This window comes from Arabidopsis lyrata (genome assembly GCF_000004255.2).
Source record: "Arabidopsis lyrata subsp. lyrata unplaced genomic scaffold ARALYscaffold_8, whole genome shotgun sequence".
Lineage (NCBI taxonomy): Eukaryota > Viridiplantae > Streptophyta > Magnoliopsida > Brassicales > Brassicaceae > Arabidopsis > Arabidopsis lyrata.
The window spans coordinates 21,823,000-21,845,649 of record NW_003302548.1 but is presented as its reverse complement, the minus strand read 5'-3'; the positions used below and the strand labels follow the sequence as shown (position 1 = coordinate 21,845,649).

The following is a 22,650-nucleotide window of genomic DNA, read 5'->3' as shown; positions in this document are numbered from 1 at the left end:
TACTATGACAAATAGAAACAATTAGTAGGGTCATTTATAAGAAGTCGATTCCATGCTTCCTTCCTACTATTACCGATGTGGGACTTTGTGATTTTGAGTTTTGTAGAGATACTACTTTCACATAACGTGGCAACTGGCAAGTGATATCAATTCAGTAGTCAAATTAATAATTTGAATATATTTAAGTTCTTTATTTTTTTTTCCACCAAAATCTATTTATTGGTGGTCACTATATTTAGGTTCATATATTTTTTTTTAACGTGGATGTCATTTAGTTATTATTAGTGACCGTTCAAATCTGATACTTTATTCTTTTTCGTCCATATATTTAAGTTTCAAATAAGTTTTTTTAAACTAACAAACTGTTTTCATATTAATAATAGATGATATTAGTCAAATGTACATATATTATATTTGATACATATATGTATTTTGAATATATATAATTAGGATGAATGTCAATTTGATGTGAAATTAAATTCGCAAAATTGATGATAGATGTTTTAAACTTTTTTCATGGTTTTTGTTTTATAAATTTTGCAAACATGTTATCAATTGCCTATTTGTATAATAAATTCATAACACTATAAAATTATTATAAAAATAACACTATATAATGATAAAAAACTAATCCCCAATTAATCTTCGATTAATCTCCGATTTTCCGTCTAGGCATTAGGCGGTGTCCGGCCGCCCGACTAGCGCTTAGCGATTTTTTGAACATGGCCTATATTATTGGTACAGTACTTTAATGAAGATGAAGTTTTGAGTAAAAAATAAATAAATAAATAAAAAATTAATATTTGTTTTATGCGGTGCGGAATTTAAGATGGACCGCTGGATAATTGATAGTTAGAAAAATTTTTGCGGTCCATTGGTTAATACATTGGCCTTGAATGGAAGGCAGAAAAAAGACAGATCATACACTAGTGTAGGGTCGCACACTTTTCTACTTCCATTCACAAACAAAATATATAGAAAGCGGTACAAAACTAAAATATTATTAAAAAAAAAAGATTGAACCACTAGCATACCAAAATAAAGAAGAAAAGCTGTGATCTGCTAGTAACAGTAGGAACGCATCATATCTCATGTGTTTAGGATGTTTCAAGTGCGTTTCTTATTTTTATTTTTATTTTTAACTAGATTTTTTATAAAATAATAATATATGTATTAGTTATTTGATTAATACATATTTTCTTCAAAATATTGTTTGTCACTCAAAATTTTAAAAATTTTACTTAACCAAAGTTTACATGATAACGTAATGATATAAATCAAATACTCGATAATTTTTTTTTTATTTAAAACTATTTTCTGTTTAATGTTTTACATGTATAATAATAAATATATTTAATGTATTTACAGATTATAATCAAGAATATGTTAAACCAATATTACAAATATATTTTAATATATTTATTTTTAGTATGTATAGTTTCTGTAAAATATTTTATTTAAAATTATGTTTTTAACAATATAAATATTTCATCTGCACCGTTTTATCTGTTTTCACCATTCAAAACATATTTAAAGCGTTCGAACCGCTTGATCCGCATTTGTACCGCCAGATCTGCTTGATTCGCTTTTGTTCTACTTAATTCGCTTGATCCGCTCCGCCCGATACACTTTCTCTATTCAGAGCCATTGACTTAAAAAACGCAACAGTTTTTTTCATTTCGTATGTAACTGCGTTTTGCGGTGCGGGAGAAGTGCGGTATTACATTGCGGTACGGTTCAACTGCGGGACGTGCGGGAAAAATATATTTGCGGGACAAGTGCGATTTGTATAAAATAAGCGGTACGCAAATTGCATAAAAATTATGTGATTGAAACGTTTTACTCTTGAATACCGCACTCTTATTATGTGTCACACTATCTTCGAATGAATCAGCGCCATGTTTGGATCATCCTCTTATTGTCAGCCCATTATAACAGGCCTTGGATGGGCTTTCTGAACCCAATATAAAATATAACATTCTCTTATAGAGTTATATATAGTACTTGAAAAGCTTTTTTGGTCACTTTCTTTTGTTGTAACGTTTTTGATCCAATGTTTGAAAAAAAAATCTGACATAACAACAATATCGTTTCATTGTGCAAGAAGAGAAATTTGTGCATATAAAATATCAAGGGTTTTTAAGTACTTCGATCCAACCTTTAATTTGTAAATTGTCAAGATGAATATTAAAACTCCCTAAAAGGCTAACTATCAAAAGATTATTCATGTTTACGAAAAAAATATTTATAACCAAAATACTTACGATTTTCCAGAAGATACACATGACATAACAATCAATCACACACAATCGTTTAGTTATAATTATACACGACACAAATTTAGAAATAATTATCTGAACAATCGTTGGTTGGTCTCTCTACATACTAGGGTAATGAAGATACATTCAAACATATAGAATGTTCTATAACAACACAAACAACATGTATGAGTTATACATAGGAACACATGTACATTCTAAGACATTATCACACATCATGAATCAACGTATATAGATATATATAGAACCACATGCACAGCAACATCAAACAAATTCAGTCAAGTTCTTATGAAACATATACATACGTACATACCTTAAGATTGATAAGAAATGTCTGGAAACATGGAGCCATCAAATAGATGATGATCAGGCCAATCTACAGAGTCTGTGACTGCTACTTCTTGATCATGGCTTGAGGAGGCCTGGTTGCCGCTGAAACCATCTACACTCTGAGCACAAGGATCATGAGTAGGCAACATAGTTTGGTTCAAGCTCGGTGGTTCATGGAGCCATATTGGAGAAGTGTTTTGACTGAAGTGGTTTTCTTCTAGGGTTTTGAGGGAAGGGAGGTTGTTGTTGATGTCTTGAAGATGAGAAGTGAGGAAACCGAGGTCGAGAGTATTGGTATTGGAGTTTTCTTTGATGAGGAGATTGAGAATGTTTAAGTCATTAGGGTTAATATTGCTACTACTCATTGGAGGAGGAGGAGGAGATTGAAGAAGGTAATGGAACAACTGGAGCTTAGCCATCTCAGTTTGGAGATTCATTCGAGCATGATCTTCAATTGGAAACTGTTGCTGCAGATCAACAAGTCCTCTTAGGTTAGACAGAGACATGAGCTGAGATAAGCTTGAGAAGATATCATCGGTTCTTGGCTGATGAGTCATGGGGTCAAAACCCATCTGAATCAGCTTTTTCTTCAAATGAGTGTTCCAGAAATTCTTGATCTCGTTGTCAGTTCTTCCAGGTAAGTGGCTTGCAATCATTGACCACCTTATAAAATCATTACCAGTAACATTTTGAATGAGCTACGTAACAAAAAAAAAAACCCCAGATAATATCAAGAATCAGATGGGTTTTTTACTTGTTGCCAAGAACCGCATGAAGGTTCAGGATGGTCTCTTCTTCTTCAGCTGAGAATTTTCCTCGCTTAATGTCCGGTCTCAAATAGTTTGTCCATCGTAGCCTGCAACTCTTCCCACACCTGTTAAGACCTGCATATAGAGAAACAGATAGAGATATTCATAAGACCAAGACTTTAGACTCATATATCACAAACAAAACTAGGTTTCATCAACGTCTTCAAGATAGTAGTACCAGCGAGCTTGGGAAGGGCACTCCAGCTGCTATGTCCATGTTTGTGGATATAATTGATGAGTTTATCATCTTCTTCAGGCAACCATGGACCTTTCTTCAGACCGGTTTCGTCTGAGCTAGGAGATCTTCCCATGTTTGATCAACTTCTGTATCTAACAACGGTCTCTCTTCTTGTTTTTACCTTCTCTTTACTATTGCTTCTTCAAAGATTTGGTCGCTTGCCTCCTTTCTTCACAACCACTAACTGCTTCTTATTTCTATATTTATATTAACTCGAGCTTCCCTCTCTATTCAATGTCCATTCACCACGTGCTTCTTTCTTATTCGCATACCAAAACAACCCATGTCGCTTTCACCCTGCAAATTCCATTTTTCTCTTCTTTATTCTCTCTCACATACGTACGGTATAACCACTTACAGTCCTAAGCAATACGACCAATCTTCTTCTCGGAAACAGTTCTAGATGTCGAGATCCTTAGTACTAAATCCTGTGGTTCAGGGACTAATGTCGCTAGAGACCTGCAAACATAATAATATGATCAGTACAGTCCCATTGCCTGCTAGAGAAAAGATTCCAAAGTTTCTACAGAAAGGTTTAGGTGGGGGAGAAGAAGAAGGTCAGTATAGGACTTCGACAAGAAAGCTATATAAACTATTCAAATAATTTCTTAATCATTCGCTGACAAAACATAGCAGAGAAATGATTTTTAATCGCACCAAACAACAGATGTCACCACAAGGATGGCCAGAGAGATCATCTCCTTGTGTCATTCATTTCTTGACTCTATATGTATTTGGTATTCTCTAATATATATTAAAAACAAAGAATATTATATATTTGTATTTACTTTGTATCAAGCCATGAGCCCTAAGAGTTTTAAGATACTAGAAAGCATCAGAAAGAAGCAGAATTGATCTAATAAGGAAACTATAAGTCTTCAAGTCTTGTTCAACACATTTCTTTTGATCTTGAGGAAGTCCTGATATAGCAAATTTAGGTAATACTTACTGAGATTTCCTACTCAAAAATGCTTTTTCTGGTGAGAAAAAGATGCTATATTAAGAAACCTGCAACAGAGAACATTATCAGGATACGTGAGAACTAATCCAGTTGTGTTTTGTATCCATTTAGTGATCAAAATATATGAGACTTATATATACTCCTGTCCTACTACAGATCAAACATTCCTTGATAAGCACATAACTATACGGTTCAACGAAAACAAAAATTACGGAAAATGCATAGACAGCAACAGGTGACAGACAAATATGAAGGACAAAGTAGCAATGTAAAAGTATTGGTATTATGAGAAGAAAAGTTACTATTCATACTGGTGACAGACTTGATGTTGACATTTTGTTGAAAATTGGAAGGAGCTTGTTAGGGGAGAGGTTGGTGCAGAAAATGATCTAAATATCCACCATCTTTGAAACCTACAAGACTTTCTCTCCACTGCCTCTGCATTGGACCAAATGGCATGTCTTGTCTTTTTCTTCTGTGTCTTTTCCATAAAGTAGATCATAGGGTTTCCTGCAATTGTTCCAAATGAAAGACAACTGGTCCTCAAGAAACAAATTTTAAGATACATAGAAATTGGAAAAGGAAACGTTTTCACTGCATCTACAAACTAAATACGTATTCCCAAGAGGCTTTTCAATGCACAAGGTATTAGATAATAACTTTCATGAGTTTCCATAGTGTATCAACAGATAATTTTCCTATAGGTAACAGATTCTCGAAAAATACTAATATTTTTCGCGTAGTTGACTGCGAGAAATTTCTGGAAAAAGAGAGAGATTTGAGTTGCTTGTTCATCTAGGGTTTCTCAGAGTGGACCACAATCTCACTGGAGGAAGCAGGTACAGTATATATATTAAAGAAATAAGGAAGGCACTAGGTTCATACTATACGCTATGTCACTTAAACCGTTCTTTTCCTCTAATATAAAAAAACAATGGTTGTGAATGTCAGCTAAACAAATTGTTTTGCTTCTTCTCCTCAGTTCCTAACCAACACATCTAAACTCTGACTTTCAAAGCCACATTTGAAGAAACTAACTTTTTACCTCTTCCCAATTCTCTGCAAATGTGAAGGGTATGCATCAATCTCAGGACTATATTAGTCAGATACACATACACAATGTATATCCAATGAGTAATTTTCTACCCAATTGTCCATTTCTTGAAATCTAGGAGGTCACTATCAAACTTTGTGTATGACAGTGATTATGTATTAAACTGTTGGTACTTACACAATTGACAGAATTCCAAGATGCTTAGCAGGATCCTGAAAGAGATTGCAACCAGTGAAAAAAACAAAATGAGACACATGCACACATATAATATTAAACAAGTTCATCAGTATATTCAAACAACAAACAAGTTAAACTTCTTTTTTCCATCTGTTCACATGGAAGCAACCTTGTTGGAAAACAGGAGATTCTGTTTGGAAATTTCGTTCATAGAGTAATCTAATAATGGTTGAGTATTTCAAGATTTAACTATTGCTCTAGAGACTGACTTTCTTTGTTTATATAAAAAGTATCTGTTATTAATATCAATGAGCTCACCGTTCAAAATCTTCTAGCAATACACTTAAGTCAAACGTTACATACAATAAAGACACATATTCACAAGGAACCTGACGAACATGGGACAGAGAAAACAGCAAGAATAAGAAGAAGAACGTATTTAAATTTTATAAAAAAAAAAAAAAAAAAGTCATTCTATAGTATTATATGAACCAAATTGTGTGGGCCTTAAGCGTTGTTTTCTTAGGCATCAACCACTACATGTTAGTTTAGGTGGCTAAATTCGTTCATTGATGACACCAATTTTACAGCTACATGACAGTGAAAGATAGAGAGGGAGACAATGACATTGCTATCTTAATTAGAGCTCCACACAGAATCAATTTAGATGCATCAGTGGTATCTACCATTTCATAGTTACCTATGATGCAAAATTGGAGTGAAGAAATGCATCAGAAATAATATTTTCATTATTCAAGAAAAGATGTGTATAAATCAATCACCTGAGTTACTCAGACTTTAAAAAGTGCCTGTGATCAAATTTGTTCTGCTACTATCATATGAGGAGATTGATGTATGATTCCTGCAACAAGTCCTAAGATAGACAATATTGAAGATTAGTAGAACAAAATTTAGAAGAAGCAACACAGAACAATGTACAACATTATATCTATCGAACCAGAGTTACCATTAATGGCTCTACCATAACTAATTAGCTAACTGGACCGTGTCACATATCACCTATGGATATCTTCATACTGAAACTGATGAGAATGATCTATTCCACATGCAAGTGAATAAAACTGTATTTCACAAAACTAAGTATTTCTAGGCTAAGAGGCATATATAAACGGCCACTGAGATATGCTGAATCAAAACTTTATTAACTTAATAATCCTCCCATGGTATGAACTCAAACAATCTGTATTGACCTCACTCCAATGCTAGGAACTAAGATATGATGCTACAGAAAAAAACATGTATAGAAGTGTTGTTCCTTTGCATTATCTAACCTGAGGTTCTTAGAACCAATCCATAAAGCCGAAAAAGGACGTCTCCATAGAAGATCCAAGAAGCTGAAAAGGTAAAAACCAACCAAAATAGTCATTATATTCAATCCAATTTAGAATGATACAATCATGCAAGTAGTGCTTATATATCAACACATTGGTCTAACTTTGAAATAAGATTATGAACACTAAGCAAAAGAGTCCTATTACCTTTCTTACTAGAGGCTTTCTAAAGGACTTGGACAATCCACCTTAAACACATTGGTCTAACCCAAGCAAACAGCATTTGTATATTGATAGCACTAGTTAGTCGAAATGCTCAACTATCTATATGTTTATTAAGCTTAAGAGATTTGTATATATGTCTATGCATCACCATCCAGAAAAAATGAGACAAAGTTAGTAGAAGCTAGAAAACAAAGTTAAAAGAAAAGGACCATTTAAGTTGACAAGCTAAAACAAGTCTAAAAAGTTGAGTTTTCATTAATCAAGAGGAGAATATATATATATATATATATATATAAAAAGCTTGAAAATATGTTAGAACTGTTTTACCAATATATTTGAAGCAATCACAATTGCTTCATGAAATGAAACAAAGGCTGAAACTAGTGAGTAGTGATAGTGAATGAACAAAAAAAAATGGGCAGAGGCATCAACAAACCTCGGAAGTTAAGAGAGTCGGTCTTGTTCATCTTTACCTTCAGAGGCATCAAGAAGAAGACAATAAGAAAATCCAAAAGACCTGCAGCTTTTGAGGAAATAGTAGTTGAAGTGAAACAGGCTAAAGGGTTTGGACTTGTCACGAAAGGATAAGACCAAGACAAACATGGAGGAAGCTTTTTGCATGAAAAGCAAGTCACATGTTGTGATCCAGAGATCTTTGCATGAAAAATATACGTAAGACGCTTACATAATAAAATAATCTTGTCAAAAGCATCATAGAAAGCTGTGCAAAGCTTTAAAACACATGGCTAGAGTTGGTAAATGGTAAGACAGGTCTTGAGAAAAATAGTTCCAATAAAAAAAAATACAAAGCTAGTCATATGCAAACCTCATAAATCACCTTTAGATATGCATTTTTGTCTTAAATCTCTTGTACTTAACATTCAGGACAGCGCGTATCTTACAGAGTTTCAACATTGGACCCTGAGGGAGTATTTCTCACAAAATTTAAGCTGAAAAGTTGACAACTCGGTCAGTTTGAAATGCGGATAAGCATCTCTAAGTGTGAACTAATGGGTGTGAACAGCACAATGCAGCTGTAAAACTCAACTTGGGATGAATATGAAAATAAAATTATAAAATACTAAAAAATGTACAATTTTGACCATTGGTCATATTAAAATAATTGTGGGCAGATAGATGTTTTCAAATGATCTTTTGACTTAACCCTTGGATGTGAGGTATTAGGTGAATCATCATGGTCTAGATCACTGCTATGTCAACAGTTTTGTTATTCCACTAAAATGGTAATGACAAATCAGAAGAACATATGAGAATCTACAACGGCTAGTTAACAAAAGCATCTCACATCAAGACATCTAAAACTAATAACCTAGCATCTTGCAATCTTGGCTATACGAAAATGACTAGATACCTGTAAAAACTCATACTGCTCTCGGCCCTCGTCCTCCATAGCATACTCTTACTGCTTGAAACTAAGCTAGTTGAGAGACACATCTGTTCTAGCAAAATACGTACGGATAGTTATACACAAATTTGTACCTATATATAAAGAAAGTACCTATATATGGATTAACTCTCACTGAAATACCAAAGTATGGGAGAGATGGAAGAACAACTTCACCGCCAGTCATCCTCACAAAAGAGTAGCTTGGAAGAAGAGCTCCACCGCCAGTGATTATGTGAATGAGATCGAATCGAATCTGAAATTAAGTATTCTCAATAGGAAGTGGATTGGATGACATAACATATTTACCTGTAGTAGCAATATAAACGTACGTTTATATCAGTCGCATTCAAACTTCTAAGAAAAGAACACAGAGAAGAAATTACTAATTTGAGATTATTTTTATCAGTAGTTCGTACTTCTTAAAAGAAGACTTCAATACCACTGAGTCAGAAAAATTATTAGCCAGATCTTCAATATATACTAATAAGAAAGAAAAGGACAAATAACAGTAAACAAAAAACCAAACCCATTATTGACTAATCCAAAAACTAACAAGACTACACGATGAAGTCTCTATGAGACTATATATTTACCAAGATGAGATTTTTCTACTACTTCCACGGATTTAATTTTGACTGTGAATTTCCTTCAAAGACAGATCATTTTACCTCCTACATACAGCCGGAATTTACCACCGAAGACGGAAGACCTTATCTATGCCCCCACAAAAGACAGAGACTTTTAACGCTTTCTATTTCTAAGCCACCAATAAATTCCTAATTTTCCCGCCATTTTTTTGGATTTTACCTTTTTTTTTCTTTTTTTTTTAATTCTTATTTTATGTTTTTCAAAGGAGTACTAGTTTCTTCGTCAGATTGGATAATAATTCTGATGAAACATTAAGCAAAAGGATATTAATCTTTAAGGGATTCATGTAAACTACTTAATAAGGAAAGTGTTTACACCAAAAGAAGAACAAATACAGGATGGTTCAGCAACAAAAGAACAGAGAATAAAACATCTCGAGGAAACAACAAGATCAATGGCCGTTTTTTCAAGCAGATTTCGCAGCTTCAGCTGCTTCTTCTGCAGCTTCTTCTTCTTGAAGCTTCTTTAGAGAAGGAGGTGGTCTCGGTACAATGCTTTTCTTCCATTGTCGGTCAAGTTTCCTCGACAACCTTTTCTTTATCCCTTCTTTGATCTCCCTCTCTCTTTTAACCGTCAACATCCGAGCAACCTAAATCACCCACAACCAAAAGAACACATCTTTAGTACCAGAAATGAGAGACAGGTATAGGCCAAAAACCAAGCAATTTCGACTTGAACTTAGTTTCATCTAAAGTTAATTTGGTGCATTAGCCACTTAGAGCTCAAGATTCGTGTCTACTTGAAATCCCAGCAATCAGTAAACCAAAGCAAGTGATTTTCATCTAAAATACTATACAAACGATATCGCAAAGCTCAACATTCATGTCTAACTGAAACCACGTTATGATAAGAACATATAAGAAGCTGTGTGCAAGAATCTATAAAAGGGGATGGATTGACCTCAATGTCAAATCTCTAATTCCATTCCACCTCCAACCAAAAACAGTATTAGGTATCACAAAACAGTAACATAGCAATGTTGTCATTGTTATACTTTAGAATTAACTATAATCTGTAGAACAACAACACTAACATTGCTTATAGAGTTTGTTAACATCTTCTAAAACTTCACATTAGATAATCTTAGTTTCCATGGTGATGATTTCATTTTTCCATCAAGAAACCACAAATCCCAATTTTGTTAACCTTTTCAAAGACTCTTAGACTCTGCAAAACCAATTCTATGTACACAATCAAAATCGAGCAATTTCAACTAATTTGTGTATAAAAGAGGAAAATTTTAACAAACGAACCCAAAAGAAGAAGAAAAAAGCTTACTTGTTTCTTCATACGACGAAAGTCGCTAGATTTGAACTCATTCCTTGCCGATTTCTGGAGACGAAGCATAAAGAGCTCTCCTTTAAGGTCAACAACCTCCTCTTGTAACTGCTCCGTCGTCTTCGATCTTATCTCTTTCAATTCCGCCTCTCTTTTCGACATCATCACCACCGATGGTTTACGAGACGACGAAATCGTCGCCGCCGCGGGGACGCGAGCTGAAACCTGTGGCTGGATTCTGACACCATGGAAAGAAGACGAAGTTGAAGTCGCGGAATCTGTTCCTCGACGGAAAATCGCCGCCGTCCCCGGCGTAGCAATTGAGAGACTAAGCATTATGGCTATGGCGGAAGAAGAAGAGAAGAGAAAGACTTCACTCTCGAGAGCGATTTTGAGGATAATGAAGAGAAACTCTAGAGATAAGGCTTTTCTTATATCTTTCTATTTGCCCCTATATTTACCTTTAATTACGAAAATGGCCCGAAAGTATCTAAAATTGCAAACGGGAGTCACACTTATGTACATTATCATAGGATAAATCCCCGATATTTATTTCAAATATTTAAAAATTTCCCTATAGTTTCTACATTGCAAATAGCTCGAAACACACTTATGTACATTATCATAAGGGATTTGGAACCAAGTTTCTATATAATCTGAAATTGTTTACAAATCAAACTAAAACATCCGAAAAACTTCTCTCTTTTAAAAGAACAAATTTTTTGCACCCCCACCTTTTTCTGATATTTACAACTTATCAATACATGTTTTTCAAATTTTCTGATTCCGCCGCAGAGTAAAAATAATCATCAGCAGCAACCCCCAAATTTATTCAGAGTAGTCCTCTGTTTCCAGACGCACTCATTCTTCATTTTTGAGGTCTTCCCATTTTCTTGATTTGGTTGTTTCAAAAATCTACGTTGGTTCGCGATGTCGAGTCGCCCAACTTGAGCTCAAGGCTCTAAGCCGTTGAAAATACTCACCAAGAGCTAATAATCCTCGAGCCGCTTGTCGTGTGGTCAAGATCCGATACATTTGTTGCAATGTTTCATGTCTCAAGTGATCAGCCTAAGAAATGAACAAACAAACAAAATCAAGAAACTAATACTATAGTGTCTTGAAATGTGTTTAATTAAAAAAAAAAAAGATTAAATATATATATACCTGATTAACAAAACTGACCAAAGCTTCTAATCTCTCCATTGCAGAATTCACCTGAGGAATGTAACTTCCTTCACCGAGTTGTCCCGCTGCAACGCAGTCCGCAAGGGTGTGTTGCAGCTTCTCCATACCTTGAGTTAACGCGTCTTCTGCTTGCTGACACGATTGTTTTAGATTGCATACATCTAGAAGTTGTTGATCCGTCAAGATATCAAAATGTGGCAAAAGAACCTGCAAAAAACATTGAAACATTGTAATATTGTTTCTTTCTATTCAATAACATTATGCGATTGTTCTTTGTTTTACCTTGAGAAGATCCGAGGGTCGAAATCCGCCAATCCACAAGAAAAACCGCTCTGCTGAAGTTCTCCACATCCCTGACATGACGAAGAAGACATCGGCTTTTGCAGCAGACGATTTCATCCGGAAAAGCTCAAAGTAATGTTTCATGGCGTTTTCTACTAGCAAACGAAGCTCGATATCGTTAATGTGTCCGTGTAAAACCGTTCTCAGTTCGCATATCTGTCGGTTCTGTTCTTCAACCCAATGTCCATATTCCATTTCAAATGCAGCAATCCCTGCAAATCAGTATATGTTTCACCAATCAAAATCTTGATTTCTAAATCATGATTCTTGATTTAAACAAAAAAAAAGACTCATTGTCCTTGATGCAAAACCTGGATTCATGGTTTCCGAAAATCCGAGAGAATTAGTATCTATTCCGTTCCCCACATAGAATCCCTGAAAACATCAAATTTCAATCAGAAATCGTAATATATTTTGGAAATCGAAAGAGAGCGAATATAGATTTAGATTTCATTTCATTAACCTGTTGTCTAGCACGATCAAGTTCTTGCTCTAATTGAATTAGCTTCAACCGGCTTGTTTCCAGCTGCTGAACATAAGCCTACAAAAAAAGAAACACAATCAAATCTCCCAACTCATTAAGGAAACAGAAACAATTTACCAAGGGGAAGAAAATGTAGTCATACCTTCTTGCGCAAGCGACTTTTCCTAGCAGCCTCGCGGTTTTGAGCAAGCCGTCTCTGTATCTGTAACGATATAAAGATTCAGTCTATATGATCCGCAGAAATTTATGATCAAGAAACTGATAGAGAAGCATTTGTGAATAGTTGACCTTATCGGGATGTCTAGACGTTGAAGCTTCTTGATCAAACATGTGAGGAGTTCCTGCTGTTCCATGGGAAGTTTCCTCTGACTAAAAAAAATGATTTTCAAGAAATGAAAGCTAGTTTATGTCTGAAAACAAACCAAGAAAGTTTATCATCAAGAGATTGAAGAACAATGAAGCAAAAAAAGTACCAAGTTGTTGTCTAGTTTCTGATTATTCGGTATAATAATGTGGTTTGGTGTGTTCATGTTCCCATTGCTAATATTGCTCTTGAAACTTTCCCCCCACATACCGAATTGATGGACAGGTTCGTATATACCAACTCTTCTCGGTGGCACAAAATGTGTCGATGTCGAATTCATGTTTTCCTCAACTGGAAATTAAGAAAATACAAAGTTTTAAAACAATGTATGAAAGCATCAAAAAATTCCAAAGAACAAAAGATGAGCATTAGGTTTCAACCAAAAGTTAGATCACACAAAGTCAAACAAACATAGCAAGCAAAGCAAATAGTAGAACTTGTGATGTTTCTTCTCCAAATTCTTTGAAGAAAACAGGACGGATAATCAAACCATCTTTAAAGTCCAGAGACTTTTTACAAAGAAATAAATTGGAGAGGGCATTGGAGATTCCCTATGACCTTGGAGAAGGAGATCACATATGTTGTACTGACAGGTTAAAAGAACATAAAAGATTTAACTTTAAGTCACTTTTTCATCACCCAAATCGTTAACACAAACTCTTCATCATCCGCCCACAAATCTAAAAACCTACAGCGAAAAAGAAAAAATAAAAACATATCCCTAATAGTGTTTGGAAGGTGTCAAATAGATAAGATGATAGAATTATTGTTAAGCAGACGAAAAGCGTCAAGTTTCCACTTATTAGGATGTGACTTTATTTCAGCACTAATGGTGGACCAACTTAGCATAGTTAGCAGTTAAACGACTCCCCAAAGAAATAGGAAATCTCCATTCATTGCTTTGTCAAATTCTTGTACGCAACTGGTAACGAAAGGTGAAATCAAGATAGTAAGAGATAACATCAAGAAAAGCAAAAGCCAATCATGAAGTCAATAGATAGATAGATTGAAAAATCTTCTTATGCAAGAATTATTCGAATCAGTTCCTTCCAGCTTAAATTCAAAGCAAACTTATTGAAGTAATGATCGGGTTTATACAAAAAAGTGGAAACAAAATTAACCAAAACAACCAAGAAGAGAAAAGTTTAAAGGCTTTTAAGATATTAACAAGATTAGATTAAAACAGAGCAAAGTCAAAGTAGTGATTTTGATTCATAAACGACGCAGGAGAATGAGAAATCTCAGACTTTCCAATCTTTTTTTTTCTGTTGGTCTCGCTTTCACAACTGAAATAACAAAAATCCCTGAATGATTAAGGATAAGAAGAGAGATCTGAAGCCGAACCTTGTGATGTCAAGTCAGTAACTTGAAGAAAGGGAAACTTTTGTCGTTAAAACCATGTAAAAGGAGAAAGAAGGAAAGAGCTTTCAACGACAAGATCAGACGTAAAGGTAAAGCCAAGAAGTTCGGAGTTCGAATCCGACCATAAACACAAGGGATTTTAAAAACTCTTCCTTCTGTCTTAGAAACTCAGGTCTCACCATCTTCAAGTAGAAGAAGGAAGAAGAATCACGACAACTTAAATGAGAGACCTTTGACGCAGTTATTTTTTATTAATATATATTTTAACCTTTTTTTTTCTCGGTGATTTTTGTCTTCAAGCATAACTCAGCTACAGTGAGTCAAAACTAATTATTACATTTTTCTATACTATTTTTCTTCCACTTTGAATTATTTATAAAAAAACACTGGACTAATTGCGGAATAAATACGTTTTTTCACATAAAACTTTTGTTTGATGGTGCCAAATACATTTTGTGAAAGGAAATTTGATTAGCAGCGAATTAATATGTATGATCCACTGATACCAATCGAATCTTAATATTTTTTAAAGATAATAATTTAAATATTTAAGTTAAAAACGTATTGCTAATTATTCGTTTTTGAAAATAAAAATTAATTGTCATGTCTCCACTACCTCGCACGCTGATGTGCGAACCAGGTAGATCCATTTTTTTATTCTCTTCTAAATTCTCTCTCTTTTATAACTTTTCCATTAATTTTCAATTTTCTATCTTGCGCATGTCTGCTCTCTAACCTGCGCATTCGTCGGCGATAACATAAAAATTCGTTTGACGGCAGGCGTAAATACACGCGCTCTAACGCCGGCATACTTCCGCGGGAAGGAGGAGCAACGGCAGGCTCTTAATTTTGTCTCTTAACTATTATTATGAATTGTTTTATTGAAAAAAATTATAGCTAAAAGTTTTTGTAATGGTTTGAATCTCTTAAACCTTCTTTTATCTCTTAGCTAAAGAACTCTTCTAAACTATTCACATATTATTTTGATTATATTATACCTAAGATTTATAGTAAAAGACTTGCAATAAGGATGAGCGGTTACAAATGAAAACTTTAGCGCGTGTTGACTATTCGCGGTGTAGCGAGTGGGAGTATAGAGAACAACAGAGTCTGCTTCGATTTTGGTGACGTAGTAACGGCTACTTCTAAATTAAGTAATCTACTAATCTGTAATCAATATTTCAATTTTTTCATTAACCTGTTATTTAAAAATATAAATGCAGACAAATTTTAAAATACTGAATTTTCCGATGTTTATCCAAATATCATAGCTGTCTCATTAAATATTTCCAGACTAGTTGACAAAAACCAAGCTTAGAAATTATTTATAAGAAACAAAACTATATATATAATTTTTTTTTAACAACTAGGCTAGTTTATTTGCTTGGAAATGAACTAGCTAGTATAATATATTAAATGCTGATATAATAATATTGGTTAAGCAAATAAGCGAGTAGCGACCGACCTGAATGAACAATTCAAACAAGCAACGTTTATTTATTCTAATATATTCATGAAGATATTGATCATTTGTTCATAGTGAACCGGATTTGTATTAATTAGTGGAATATAGTTAGTTCTATATATTCTTTTTTTTTTTTGTTAAAATAGTTCTATATATTCTTTCTTGTTTATAACAAAAATCATAAACGATGACAAAAAAAAAAAACAAAAAAAAAATCATAAACGAGCATAATTTAAAACAAATGATTAGACTTTGGAATTAGTCTAAACAGGCTAATGTTAGTAGAGTTTATTAGGTGAAGGAATCACCTAATTAATATTTGTGCAGCCTTTAATTAATGTATTAAAACAGATTGGCTCTTCAGGCTCCATATGAGACATAAACATCTTTGATAAAAATATAAAATAATGATTGTTTGGTTATAGACACAATGACAGTAAGTAGTACATGTCTTCGTTGATTCCTACATATCGATTTAAACTCTAAACCCATCATTACACATAATTTAGAAGTCTATATAAAATGTGTGTGCGTGTGTATGCTTGCAGCTTGCTTAAACGAATCTACTTTTTTAATTTGTTTACAAGTTTTGTTTCACTAATTTACTTATAAACATGTATACAGCATGAAATTATCACAACAATGTATATAGCCTCAAGAGTTACGGTCATCAACAGATGACGTGAGGTGTTGTTGTTCATGGACATGCATGTACACAGAGAGAGAAGATTTTTTTTTTTTTCGCCAACACAGATAGGGTCAGAGGGAAGATAAGTTCCACAAATTAGGTACGATAAAGATGAAAAGTATTTGAAGAAAAATATTTTTATAGAAATGCATGATCTAGTATTGGATTGTCTAGTAGGAGGAAACTAACTAACAGGATAAGTTTAATAAGTGAATAACATTATTAATAACTCGATCCTTCTTTTTCATTTTTTTTTTCTCACTCAATCGTGCTAATGATGTGTGTATAAAGTTTTCCATATGGTGATGGCTTTTTTAGCCGTATGATCCATTACGGATGAATAGACATTGGTGAAATTCCATTTCCCACTCTATCCACATATTAAATTATTGCAATAATTATTCGAATTGGATGATTATATAGATTTGTAAGAACGAGAAGACAGAAAAAAGAGACGTCACGCATAAACTCTTAACTTTTGCCTATTTGTAGAATTATTCTCGAGTGCTATCTTATAAAGTGGTTTGCCACCACGAGTGGTTACCTCGTGTTTGGATTTTTTTTTTTTTTTTTTGATATTATTGGCATAAACGATGATTTCCATCCTCTTGAAAATATATGTATTAATGTATGCGATAACCAATTTATATCATTATTTTTAACCAAAAATAATGGAGCAATACTATATATCGGCTGGTCGTACCATGAGAAATAAGCAGAAATAGATTTAAAAAAACAAATTTAAATTATTTAATTAACCAATCGTTCATGACAAAGACATATTTTTATTAAACTAGTAAGTATCTAAAAGTGGGTAAATATGAAGTGTAATCTTATAATTAATATTAAAAACACGCAAAATCACATAAGTTCCGCTGTTTATTCTTTATGCGACTACACACTATAGTTCGCTAAGCTTGTCTTTCATGCGCAGAGTTTTGAAACTAGCTTCTACTTTTTTCAATATATAAGAAATTGATGGTTTATCATTTACCAAATTTCTTCGTCGATAAATTTTTAGCACTGATATTAATTACTCTCATAGACGGTATAGTTTGTTTGATCCAAAAAAAAGATTGTATAGTTTTTTTTCTGCCAGAAGATACAGTAGAGTTTGTATCACTAATTAACGATCTAGTGAGTACCTGTTGATAGAATTGGAATCATGCAATGCCACGTGCATGCGATTAAAGGAGGTGCAAACTTTACTGATAGGATAATTAACAAAATATTATAATGTGAAATCAAAGCAAATTTCCTTAAAAAAATGTTTAGGGACGTTATTAGAACTTAAGTAAAGCAACCTTTGGCCCCCATCATTAGACCATATCTGATTATACGAGTATAATATTATGACTATTATACATCACACATAGATTTTTTTTTTTTTTTTTTTGGACAGACAACACACATAGATATGTGTTCAAATATATATGCACATATGTGATTGGTGATGAGAAGACGTTTTGGGTCATTGTTTGCGTCACACGACCATGTAACTTAATCAGGCACTTTAATATTCTTAGAATATTTGTTTCTTAAACCTTATTAATTTATCACGTCAAAATAATTATTGTGATATTTGTGTATTGGCAAACAAATACCAAATCATATTAACATATTTTCCAGATCTGATTCTTTGTTAAAGAATTCGAGTGCTTTAAGAATTATTCGAGAAGAGATTCTCGATAAAGAAAAGAAAGATTACCCAACAAATTAGAATACTAATTAGTATATGAAAAACAGATTAATAATAATTAAATAAGTCAAGGGATCCATGCCCCTACGGGTCTCGGAAAGGACTTGATTGATAGAAGAAGTAGATCCCACATATCCACTTAGGTGTAAAGTTGTCATGCTTTAATAAGTTGGATTTAACAGTGAATATTTCGGATAAATATTCGTTTTTTATAGGGAAATTGTTAAAAATATCCCTTTTTGGTGTGTTTCTTTTAAAAAATATTATTTTTATATGTTTATTTTGAAAAATGCTTTTTTAAAAAAATTTGAAATTTTTATAAATTTTTATTAGGTTTATAAGATACTTATGGATTGTAACTACTACTTGAAGACTCGATCCAAGTATTTATGAGGTGTTTTTAAAGGTTTTACAAGTTATTTTAAAGGATTTTTAAAGGTTTTACAAGATATTTTAAAAGTTTTTAAAGGTATTTAAAATGCATTTATAAGATATTTATAAAGTATTTATAAGATTTTAGATACATAGAAATGTAGTTTGTGTATGTTTTAATAATATTACATACATATTTGGATAAATCTTATATTTTTAAGAACATTTTTTATAAGGTTTTAAAAATGAGGTATTTTTGAAAAGTGGCATTTTTACAAAACCCCCTTTTTTTAATAATTAATATCAAGTACTATATATATATATATATATATACTTGTTTTCCAATCGAAAATTCGACTCCTAATAGTCGACAAAACAAATAAAAGACTCCTGAATCGCATCAGCCTTTGACCTGTCCAAATAAAAGAAAAAATCGACTAAGCATTTTGGATCGTTTTAGACATATCGTACTTAAAAACATTTACTAATACACGATCATAACACAAAAGTATATGTTCGGATAATTCTGAAAGATGGTTTTCTGTTTTTTTAAAAGACTAAAGAAAGCAAGAAAATAGGAAAAATTGACTAGAAAAGGGTGGGTTGGAAAAGAGAATAAATAAATTTGAAGTACACTTTTTACTTTTTAGAATATTAATTCTCGAAATGTTTTATTTTCTGTCAGCAATTAAATTTTCATGTATGAGATACCGATAAAGTTAGTCAGAAACAACAATGAGAAGTTTTGCAGGAACTAAAAGGAGAAAGAAGTGAAAGTACACTAAAGGAATTGGAAACTATCACACGATTTTAAGATTACTTCGTTTTCTTCTCTACTTATAGTTTCCTTTTAGATATATGTTTATCTTTTCTTCTTTTTTTTTTTTTTTTATGTAATTTACATTGGAGTTATTTCTATTTCAGTTACATGAAATTTAGCTTTCTAATCTTTGTAAACCACTCGTCTCAGACTCTCAGTATAAAAAGTGATCCTTTACTCAGCGATGAATTTTCACATATAAAATGGAATAGTAACTATGGATAGATCATAGATCGATGATATTATAAGAGTGAGAGAGCTTTCAAAATTTGGTTTATAATTTCGTTTTTCAAGAATCTAATGAGATGAAAAAAAAAAAAAAAAAAAAAAGAATCTAATGATCTTCCTTATCTCAGGCCCATACCATAGAACTCCAAACAATAGTATTGGGCTTAGTCTTGATTTTGGGGTTGAAGCAACTTAATAATACTGGGCTTTGTCTTGATCTTGGGCTTGAAGCAACTTCAACTTAATTATTATTATACTACCTGTCTTTTTCTTACTGTAAAAATTTCAGATTCACGATCATTAACATTTGCTTTTTAAATTTAAATCTGAAATTAACTTTTGCTTGATAAACACACTGAGGATTCATGTATAACACCTAGAAATTATCGGATCTTGAATCCCTAGATTATTAATCTGTTAAACACACTTAAATACTAGGAATTTTCATTTGACACGGACCATTGGACTTGGAGACCACTCAACAATTCCACACAAAATTAATTTTATAATTTTTTTTAACAAAAACAAACCAATACAAATTTTTAAATACATTAAAAAAAACCGACCAAGCCCACCTTGTCACGAAAACCACCGATACCAACAGATTCGGCACGATTTTAAAAAACCATTAAACAAATTTTATATTAATAAAAAAGATATTAAGTTAGAGAAAACTATTGACCCAACCTTATCCAAACCCACACGTCAAAGCACCTATAAATACCATTGTGTTGAATATCTTCTGATATAGAACCAGAGATAACCGAACTAAAGAGATTCATATACCGGAGATAAACCGATTCAATGGCGGACATAGCGATTTTGGTGGCGGAGGAGTACGAGAGGAGGATGAAGCATCCGGTGGATTCGAGATCAGCGCCGGCGGAGTTTGATTGGAGGAAGATAATTCCGGCGAAGATGACTGTAGCTATTGACAAGATGAAGATTGAGAGTTTGAAGAAGAATCTTGAAGCTAAATCTCAGTTTGCTTTGGCCATCTCTCATGGCTTCTTCTCTGCTTGATTCCATTTTGTTGTTCATAGCTAATTTCGTTTCTTGCTTTTGTGAGTTTCATGTAAATATCAAACTATATGTAAATTAATCGAATGTAATTTTCTGTTTATTTTAATCAAACCGTTGAATTAATAATGACTTTGTCTTCTCCGACGAATCACTGTGAGTAAAAAAGTTAAAAACAAATCTCAGGGACTTAGTTGCAAACGTGGACAAACTTCTGGGGACAAAATCTAAAGTTTAATAACTTCATCATCTTAATACTGTGTTGAGAAACTTCGGCGTAATTTTTGCAATTCGACCCTTAAATTCTGGATTTCTCTTTTGAAAAGTACGATAGTTTCCTTTAGTACAGAATATATCTTAAGAGAGGTGAAGAATGGGAAGCAGCAGCGAAGAGACGCCAGTGGTTCTCATCACAGGATGTTCTCAGGGAGGAATCGGCCACGCGTTGGCGCGTGAGTTCTCGGCGAATGGTTGTCGTGTGGTGGCGACGAGTCGATCGCAGAGCACGATGACTGAATTGGAGAAAGATCCCAAGTTCTTTGTGCAAGAGCTCGATGTTCAATCGGAGCAGAGCGTGAGTAAAATTGTGTCGAAAGTTATCGACAAATTTGGTCAGATCGATGTTTTGGTTAATAATGCCGGAGTTCAGTGTATCGGACCTTTGGCCGAGATTCCAATTTCAGCCATGGAAAACACCTTCAACACCAATGTGCTCGGTGAATGAAAATTTTCGACTTCTTTCGTTTATGCTCACCATGTGTTTGTTAAAATTCCTGACTCAACTCTTTCATGTGTTTGATTTTGCTATTCAATCGATTTATTTAAACTCAGTTGATTTGGGTTGTGGGAAATCTCTTGAAGAACTGAACTTTGTAAAGAAACTTGCAGGTTCCATGAGGATGACTCAAGCTGTTGTACCACACATGGCGTCTAAGAAAAAGGGAAAGATTGTCAACATAGGAAGTATTAGCATAATGGCACCAGGACCATGGGCTGGGGTTTATACTGCATCAAAAGCTGCTCTTCATGCTCTTACCGACACATTAAGGTTTTTTCGATTCCAGCAATCTTCTTTCATCAGCTTGATTTCTTATCATCTAAACTCGATCTTGTTTTGTGATTGTCTCCTTTCTAGGTTGGAGCTTAAGCCATTTGGAATTGATGTCATCAACATTGTACCAGGAGGTATTCAATCAAACATAGCTAACTCAGGGATATCGAGTTTCAACAATTTACCTGAATTGAAACTATACAAACCATTCGAGGACGCTATCCGTGAGAGAGCGTTTCTGTCACAAAACATAAAGCCAATACCCACAGAGACATTTGCCAAAGAGACTGTTTCCGTGGTGCTGAAGAAAAACCCACCGGCTTGGTACTCTACAGGAAGGTTATCGACCGTCATGGCGATCATGCACCATATGCCGATTTTCATGAAAGATTTTCTGCTGACTAAGAGTTTTATGAAAAAGGGAGCAAAACCTGAGTAGTAGTGTTCTTGGTTAAAAGATACTGTTTGAATATATCCAACAAGTAAACGTGTTGCCTAACCATTTTACATTTTATAGTAAAGGGATTAATCACGGTACTACTCTGGTAGGGTGTGCCAAAAAAACCACAATAATAGCTAAAGCAGAACCTGTTTATAACCTGTTTTGGTTTCGTAATTCTAAGATCCAAGAGGCCGAACCAATACCAAATCGAATTAAAAATGGGTTTTATACGATTTCGGTTTGTACAATACTCGTAAAACTTAATTCGAAGCAAGATCAAACCGTAAAGCCAGATTGTCTACCCTTATACTTTGGTACAAAGATTTGTAGTGGAAATATCAGACCAGCTTTGATGCAATCCAACAATGCATCATCAAAAGATAAAAAGTGGTCACAAGTACAATGTAAAAAAGCTTACCAGCGAAAACT

The 22,650-nt window shown here is 33.5% G+C and overlaps 5 protein-coding genes across 18 annotated transcripts; 2 read left to right on the top strand and 3 right to left on the bottom strand.

Moving 5' to 3' along the window:
* Positions 1-2,284: 2,284 nt before the first annotated feature.
* LOC9301023 (transcription factor MYB8) lies at positions 2,285-9,342 on the bottom strand. 13 transcript variants are annotated; one of them, XM_021016125.1, is made up of 11 exons: positions 8,915-9,342; positions 8,204-8,820; positions 7,802-7,882; positions 7,141-7,203; positions 6,631-6,722; positions 5,849-5,883; positions 4,929-5,127; positions 4,606-4,664; positions 3,597-4,115; positions 3,364-3,493; positions 2,285-3,272 (listed from the first exon to the last, which is right to left on the bottom strand). In XM_021016125.1, the coding sequence occupies exons 9-11, from the start codon at positions 3,727-3,729 to the stop codon at positions 2,594-2,596; spliced, it is 942 nt and encodes a 313-aa protein (XP_020871784.1). In that variant the 5' UTR covers positions 3,730-4,115; positions 4,606-4,664; positions 4,929-5,127; positions 5,849-5,883; positions 6,631-6,722; positions 7,141-7,203; positions 7,802-7,882; positions 8,204-8,820; positions 8,915-9,342; the 3' UTR covers positions 2,285-2,593. The 13 variants fall into 13 exon arrangements, with proteins under 13 accessions (XP_020871784.1, XP_020871781.1, XP_020871785.1 ...); XM_021016122.1 differs by having other exon boundaries at positions 7,802-8,315; positions 8,738-8,820; XM_021016126.1 differs by having other exon boundaries at positions 7,802-7,888; positions 8,738-8,820.
* A 330-nt stretch (positions 9,343-9,672) lies between these two features.
* Positions 9,673-11,162, bottom strand: LOC9301022 (50S ribosomal protein L29, chloroplastic). Its single transcript, XM_002864901.2, has 2 exons — positions 10,700-11,162; positions 9,673-10,010 (listed from the first exon to the last, which is right to left on the bottom strand). The coding sequence occupies exons 1-2, from the start codon at positions 11,033-11,035 to the stop codon at positions 9,828-9,830; spliced, it is 519 nt and encodes a 172-aa protein (XP_002864947.1). The 5' UTR covers positions 11,036-11,162; the 3' UTR covers positions 9,673-9,827.
* Positions 11,163-11,314: 152 nt separating this feature from the next.
* Positions 11,315-14,633, bottom strand: LOC9302731 (transcription factor TGA1). Of its 2 annotated transcripts, XM_021013049.1 has the most exons (10): positions 14,419-14,633; positions 13,633-13,762; positions 13,184-13,365; positions 12,999-13,079; positions 12,853-12,912; positions 12,690-12,767; positions 12,538-12,601; positions 12,167-12,438; positions 11,864-12,091; positions 11,315-11,767 (listed from the first exon to the last, which is right to left on the bottom strand). In XM_021013049.1, the coding sequence occupies exons 3-10, from the start codon at positions 13,352-13,354 to the stop codon at positions 11,615-11,617; spliced, it is 1,107 nt and encodes a 368-aa protein (XP_020868708.1). In that variant the 5' UTR covers positions 13,355-13,365; positions 13,633-13,762; positions 14,419-14,633; the 3' UTR covers positions 11,315-11,614. The 2 variants fall into 2 exon arrangements, with proteins under 2 accessions (XP_020868708.1, XP_002864946.1); XM_002864900.2 differs by lacking the exon at positions 13,633-13,762.
* A 5,802-nt stretch (positions 14,634-20,435) lies between these two features.
* Positions 20,436-20,854, top strand: LOC9302730. The gene has a single exon (XM_021013065.1). The coding sequence runs from the start codon at positions 20,513-20,515 to the stop codon at positions 20,729-20,731; it is 219 nt and encodes a 72-aa protein (XP_020868724.1). The 5' UTR covers positions 20,436-20,512; the 3' UTR covers positions 20,732-20,854.
* Positions 20,855-20,894: 40 nt separating this feature from the next.
* On the top strand, positions 20,895-22,311 carry LOC9302729 (uncharacterized oxidoreductase SSP0419). Its single transcript, XM_002866611.2, has 3 exons — positions 20,895-21,444; positions 21,617-21,776; positions 21,864-22,311. The coding sequence occupies exons 1-3, from the start codon at positions 21,102-21,104 to the stop codon at positions 22,216-22,218; spliced, it is 858 nt and encodes a 285-aa protein (XP_002866657.1). The 5' UTR covers positions 20,895-21,101; the 3' UTR covers positions 22,219-22,311.
* The last annotated feature ends 339 nt before the right edge of the window (positions 22,312-22,650 follow it).